Genomic DNA, 6,999 nt, shown 5'->3' with positions numbered 1-6,999 from the left:
TAGCTCAGGGCGGGTCTTCCTCAGCAAAAAAGGAGGATTGGCATGGATGTTAGCTCAGGGCTGATCTTCCTCACAAAAAAAAAAAATAGAAAAGAATTGCTATTGTTCTCCGTTATCATGGCTATAAGAAAATCAGTTTCATTTTTAAGCCATTTTCCTTTCCATGTATATTTTCCAGACACGAATTGTGACTCTGTACCATCAATTTCTTTTTCAGTAGAGAGGAAAGTCGAGTCCTTTCCCGAGCTAGGAGCAACCCTGGCTGAACATGGGCCAGGTATGAGCCAACAGGGCTGGAGAAGAGGGGAAAGCTGGGTCCCCAGAGACCCGCTGCCTCCCCGCCTGGACTTTGGGTTTCGCAGCTTATTGTACCCTCTTCTTCCCAAGGCACCAGCACTGGTGATTGATGCATCTGCAGGCAGCCCGCAGAACCAGATTCTTATCTATATTACCACGGGGCTGCCAATTTATCTGCCAATCTTCATTTTTTCTGAGAATCATTTTCCTCTTCCTGGAATCAGACCCAGTGTTTAGGGTAATGGAGCAGCGGACTTGATTCCTCAGAGAGAGTTTGGTCTCTGTCCCTCTCTTTCCATCCCCACTGCCATCGCCCTAGATTGAGTCGTCTGGCAAGTCAGTCCCCTGTACTATTGCAGTAGGGGGCTCACAACTGTGCTCTGACACCTGTCCCCATCCTGCCTCCAAACTGTTGCCAAGTTGGCTTTATAAAATATGTTTCTAATCATGTCACTCCCACTGTTTTTAAAAGATCTTTGAATAACCCAACTACATGGACTATTATTGAATAAATAAATTGGCCCTGTTAGTATCAAATTCTCCATTATTCTGATTTCTTATCTTCATAGCCTTCACCGTAATTTCAAGCTATCTTACTTACGTGTTTTCTTGCTTATTGTCTGTCTCTCTCCTCCATTGGAATGAAGTTTTCATTCGATCAGGGTTCTTATCTGTCTGTCCTCAAAACAGTGGCTGGCACACGTTAGATAACATTGATTGAATGAAGGACTCAATAAATCAAATTCTGTTAGCCATAGTTAATTCTTTTTTTCATAAATGAACTTTATTTACTGTTATGATTACAAATGTAGTACATGCTTACTGTAGAGAATCTGGAAAAGTACAGAGAAGTAGAAAGAAGAAAATAAAAACACCCATAATCCCACCACCTGAAGGCAAACACTGCTCATAGTATGTTCTAACTATGCCTGTTTAAAGACTAAGACCTTTATCAAGAGTGCTGGCCATGAAGCACAATAGCCAAGGGAAGTGAGGCAATTCACAAGGCAATTCACAACCGAGGGGGTCACCCAGAGGTCAGAGCTAGAGATTTCACACTGAGGCACAAGACAAGGACCACAGACAGCAGATCAAGAGGTCAGAAGTAGACAACACAACAAGTTGGGTTATGGTAAGAATGTAGTGAGATGGTGCTTGTCAAGAGTTTAGCCCGGTACCTGTCACATAGTACATAATAAATGTTAGCTATTACTGTGATTATTATGGGTCAAAATGAATGGTTCAAGATGGAGACTATAAACAGGGCAAGGGCCCTGGAGACCCATTTTAGGTTTTGTGAGTTGGGGCACATAGGGGCAAGTCTACTGGATGAAAAGGGTGGTATAGGAGTAGGTATCACTCTCCTTATAGGCTCCCCTGCCAGGTGAAATGGGACCAGGGCTTCCTCAAGTTTGCCTGATGACATGTGGCAAGACACTCTAAGGTGTTTTTGAGGTAGGAAATGGTTTCTCCTGCCTAGACTTCTCCCTGGACCAGGAACTAGGACTGGCCTCGATGGTGATGGGAGTTCCGAACCTCATACACCAAACACTCTTGAAGTCCACTCTCTGATTGTCGGGGCAGGTCACAGGCATGTGGGGTTAAAGAGAAGGTCCAGTCAGTCAAGTGGGAGATAGGGCGAAATGTGCCTGGAGGGGGAAGGCCACAAGGTTTATGATGTAATTGAATGGAATGGGTCCAGGAACCAGTCCTCAAGTTAGCAGCCAAGTCAGATATCACAGGAGAAGAGTCCAGGGAGTGTTACTTGCCCGTGGGGACATTCTGATGACCTGTGCTCTGTCGAAGGTGGTCGTGCAGACCCTCTTGAGGATCTCCATGCTCCTTCAGGTAGTAACAGCGTTTGGGAACATGCTGGTGCTGGGAGTGAGAAAAAAAAAAAAAAAAGCAGAGGTAAGAGCCACACTTAATATGACAAGGGGGATTCAGCCTGGATAATCTCAATAACTTAGCAGATCAAGGACCTTGGCTAATGTACCTTACTTGTATAAAGTATGACCGAGGACTAGGCTAGCCAAATTCCCAAGTGATCTGGGCCCACAACACATGTGGCTGTAGGTGAGACCCAGCCCCCAAAAGATGGCCCCTACCTTAGAATTGGACTTGGAATGAGTGGAGAATTGGGACTGAGCCCAGTCAGTCCACTCATAATCAGAACACTTAGACTTTTAACCATCCCAGGCCCTCAGTAACTCGGGCAGGGCATTGCTCCTCAAAGTGGTGAATACACCCAAAATAACTGCATGCCTCCCCTTGGCCTCTTCTTTATGTACTCAAAGGAGCAGAGTGTATTCCTCATCATTACCTCCTCATTTTTCTGCTCAAAAACCTTAAGTGGATTTCCCCATCATTACCTCCTCAGTCTGCTGATGAGAGTTCAGTTCATTCTCCATTGCTTCCTCATTATTCCGCTTACAGGCTGACAGTAGAACCTGGCTTGAGCTGCCCGGGGAATCCTTCTCTTCAGCCAGCTGGCACTCAGTGTAGAGAGACCTGTCTATCAGCTCCTTTAGGCTGCCGGCCACCTTCAGAAAGATCCGGCCCATTTTGGTGGTAACAGCTTCCGAAAGTCCTTCCAGAAACCTGGTCCGTAGAATGGCATCAGACCAAGACAAATGTCGGGCCAGCAGCAGGAAGTCAGTGGCATACTGCCTGACTGACTTCTGGCCCTGCTTGGGATGGCAAAGAACAGCACTGAGGATGTCTATCTCAGATAGGGAGTCATATAAGCCCTGCGATCTGCTCAGGAAAGATTTATTTTCATCTGAGAGGGGGTTTCCTACCGCCATCTGCAAGATGGACCACCTCTCTGCTGCCCCCAGATGAAGAGACACCAGAAATGCCATTTTCTCTGAATCATCCAAAAATCCCTTCATTTGCTTCTCTTCATCAACCTCCATCTCCTCCTCCACAGAGCATGAACCCCGGGCTGCTTCCTGTTCTTCTAAGAGGTAACAGAGTGCTGGGGTCAGCATGCCAAAGGATGGGACTTCCTTTGGTGGTGGCTTCATTGTTTCAGGGGTTCTGGCAGACACATGTGGTGTGGACTTTGATCCAGAGGCTGTTATGTTGATGTGAGAAGCAGATGTTTCTCCAGAGTCTGTGGCTTTGATTTCCAGAGTAGACATCATTCCAGAAGCTGTGGCTGCCATCTGTGGTGTGGACACGGCTTCCGGGGCTGGGGACCTCATTAGCGGCACGGACACCCCTCCAGAGGCTGTGGCTCTCAGAAGTGGCATGGACATCATTCCAGAAGCTGAGGCTCTCACTGGCGGTACAGGCATCCCTCCGGAAGTTGCGTACATTGTTTGTGGCAAGGATATAGATCCAGAACTTGTGATTCTTGTTTGCAGTGTGGACATTGCTCCAGGGGCCATGCTTTTCGTTAGCGGCATGGACATCTCTCCAGGAGCCATGGCTGACATCAATGGCATGGGCATTGTTCCAGAGCCTGTGGCTCTCATTAATGTCTTGGACATCCCTCCAGAGGCCATGCCTGCTGTTTGTGCAGTGGCTGTCTTCCCAGAGGCCGGAGCTCTCATTAACTCTGTGGATACAGCTTCAGAGGCTGAGGGTCTCCTTAGTGGTGTGGACATAATTCCAGAGACTGGAGCCCTTAATAGTGGTGGGGACATCACTCCAGAGGCTGGAGCTCGCGTTGATAGTGTGCACATCTCTCCAGAAGCTGTGGGCGTCATTTGTGGTGTGGACGTTGCTCCAGAGGCTGGGGCTCTCATCAGTGGCATAGACACCCCTCCGGAGGCTGTGGCTGTCATTTGAGGCATGGACATCACTCCAGAGGCCGTGGATCTCATTAGCGGTGTGGACATAACTCCAGATATCGGAGCCCTCATTTGTGGCATGGACATCATTCCAGAGGCTGTGGCTGTCATTTGTGGAGTAGACATTGCTCCATAAGCTGGGGCTCTCAGAGGTGTGGCTATCTCTCCAGAAGCTGGGGGTCTCATTAGTGGTGGGGACATCTCTCCAGAGGACGAAGCTCTTGTGAGCAGTGCAGACATCTCTCCAGGGTCTGAGGCTCTCATTAGTGGTGAGGACATCACTCCAGAGGCGGGGGCTCTCATTTTTGGTGTGGACATCATTTCAGAGGCTGGGGCTCGCATCTGCAGTGGGGACATCCCTCCAGAAGTCATGGGTCTCATGAGTGACCTGGACATCCCTCGAGAGTCTTGGGTGCTCATTGGCTGACTAGGCATCTTTCCAGAGACTGTGGCTCTCATTACTGCCGTGGGCACTGCTCCAGGACCTGGAACTCTCATGAGAGGCATGGACATAGTTCCAGAAGCTGTGGCTGTCATTTGTGGTATGGACATGTCTCCAGAGGCTGGGGCTCTCATTAGCGGTGTGGACATCCCTGCAGAGACCGTGTCTGTCATCTGCAGCATGGACATGGCTCCAGAAGCTGTGTCTCTCATTAGCATTGTGGATATCTCTCCAGAAGCTGCAGTTGTCATTTGCTGCACGAACGTTGATTCTGAGGGTTTGGATGTCGTTAGCGGCTTGGACAATGCTCCTGAGGCCGCAGCTCTCATTTGTGGCATGGACATTAATCCCGAGGCTGTGTCTCTCATTAACAGTGTGGACATGGCTCCGGATGCTTTGGTTGTCATCAGTGGGGTAGACATTGCTCCAGAGGCTGAGGATCTCATTTGTGGTACAGCTGTCACTCCTGAGGCTGTGGCTCTCCTTTGTGACATTGACATTGCTCCAGAGACAGGGGCTCTTATTTGCAGTGTGGACATTGACCCAGAGGCTGAGGCTGTCAGTTGTAGCATACACTTTGTTTCAGAGGCTGGAGCTGTGATTGGCTGTGTGGACGTTGCTCCAGAAGCTGGGGCTCTCCTTAGTGGTGCAGACCTCATTCCAGAGGCTGGGGCTCTCATTCGCAGCATGGACATTGCCCCATTGGCTGTGGCTTTCCTAAAGCCTGTGGATGTTGCTCCAGAAGTTCTGGCCATTGGTAACTGTGTGGACATCCCTCTAGAGGCTGTGGTCGACATTTGCTCTGTGGACATTGCTCCGGAGGTTGTGACTGTCATCGGTGGAGTGGACAATGCTCCAGAGTCTGGGACTGTCTTTAGCAATGTAGACATATTTCCAGAGGCTGAGGCTCTCATCCGTGGTGTGGACATTGCTCCAGGGTCTGAGGCTCTCACTGGTGGTGTAGACATCTCCCCAGAAGCTGCTGCTCTCATCAGTGGAGCAGACATAATTTGAGAGTCTAGATTTTGTGTTGACCGTGGGGACATCGCTCCAGAGCCTTGGGCTGGCATCAGCTGAGTGGGCATCACTCCAGAGGTTAGGGCCGTCATTAGCATTGGGGACATGGCTTCAGCATCCGGGGCTGGATTTGGCAATGTGGACATTTCTCCAGCATCTGGGACTGACAGGAGCTGTGTGGACATTGCTCCAGAGCCAGGAGCTGACACTCGTGGTGAAGACACTACTTTAGAGTCTGGGCCTGACATCAGCTGGATGGACATTTCTTCAGACTCTTGGGTGTTTGTTGGCTGGGTTGCTGTTGCTCCAGAAGCTAGGGCCGACATTATTAGTGAGGATATCGCTTCAGAGTCTGTGTCTGACATCAGCAGTGAAGATATCTCTCCGGAGGCCAGGGCAGTCATTAGCACTTTGGACATTGCTTCAGTGTCTTCATCTGTAATTTGCAATGGTGACATTGCTTCAGAGACTGGAGCTGGCGCTGGCTGTGAGGACATCATTCCAGGGTTTATATCCGGCATTAGAAGTGGGGATAGCTCTCCAGGATCTGGGGCTAGCATCAATGGTGTGGACATCGCCTCAGAGGATGAAGTGCTCATTATAGGTGTAGACATGGCTCCAGAGGATGAAGCTGGCATTGCCAATGGTGATATCTCTGCAGAATCTGGTGCTGCCATTAGTGCTGTGGACACTGTCCCAAAGTCAGGGATTGTCAGCAGTCCCGGGGACATTAATCCATAGTCTGAAGTGGACAGCAATGGGGACAATGTTCCAGAATCTGAGGTTGGCATTAGCAGTGGGGACAGTGCTCCACAGTCTGAGGTTGGCATTAGCAATGGAGACAGTACTTCCGAATCTGAGGCTGGCATTAGCAATGGGGACAGTGCCCCAGAGTCTGAGGCTGGCATTAGCGGTGGAGACAGTGTTCCAGAATTCGGTGCTCCCAATAGAGGTGTGGACATGGTGTCAAAGGCCGGGGATGTCATCATCTGTGTGGACATCCCTCCAGGGTCTGACGCTGAAGTTGAGACTATAGGCTGTACACGAGAATGCAGAATTTGAACCTCTGCTGTGGTCTCTATCATTGGTCCAGAGAAGGTCGTCCCCCTGTTTTGGGGGACGACATTTTCCTCCCTCGGCATATTGTTGAATCGCAGTGAATGTAAGGGTATTGACATGTCTGCCATGGCCACAGGATAGTGTGGACGGGATGATATCAGGGGTCCTGCTGAAGCCCAAGTGTCAAGAAAATCTGTGAACAGGAAACAAGTTTAGCAGTCAAAAGCCAATATCAAGAAGATTGGGAAATAGACAAATGATTCACGATGGAGACCTTTTTTATGTGTTGCCAGCTATGTGGCATTGGAGATGGGCCTATCAGGTTAAAGAAGCTGTGCAACAAATTTGAAGCTGGAGCAAACATTCCTTCTGCCTCTATCCTTT

General features: G+C 49.3%; 1 protein-coding gene across 1 annotated transcript; it reads right to left on the bottom strand.

Moving 5' to 3' along the window:
- Positions 1-1,268: 1,268 nt before the first annotated feature.
- Positions 1,269-6,763, bottom strand: RTL9 (retrotransposon Gag like 9). Its single transcript, XM_058536507.1, has 2 exons — positions 2,670-6,763; positions 1,269-2,175 (listed from the first exon to the last, which is right to left on the bottom strand). The coding sequence occupies exons 1-2, from the start codon at positions 6,741-6,743 to the stop codon at positions 2,059-2,061; spliced, it is 4,191 nt and encodes a 1,396-aa protein (XP_058392490.1). The 5' UTR covers positions 6,744-6,763; the 3' UTR covers positions 1,269-2,058.
- Between the last annotated feature and the right edge of the window lie 236 nt (positions 6,764-6,999).

This window comes from Diceros bicornis, chromosome X, assembly GCF_020826845.1.
Source record: "Diceros bicornis minor isolate mBicDic1 chromosome X, mDicBic1.mat.cur, whole genome shotgun sequence".
NCBI classification, from domain to species: domain Eukaryota; kingdom Metazoa; phylum Chordata; class Mammalia; order Perissodactyla; family Rhinocerotidae; genus Diceros; species Diceros bicornis.
This window is presented reverse-complemented; position numbering and strand designations above follow the sequence as displayed.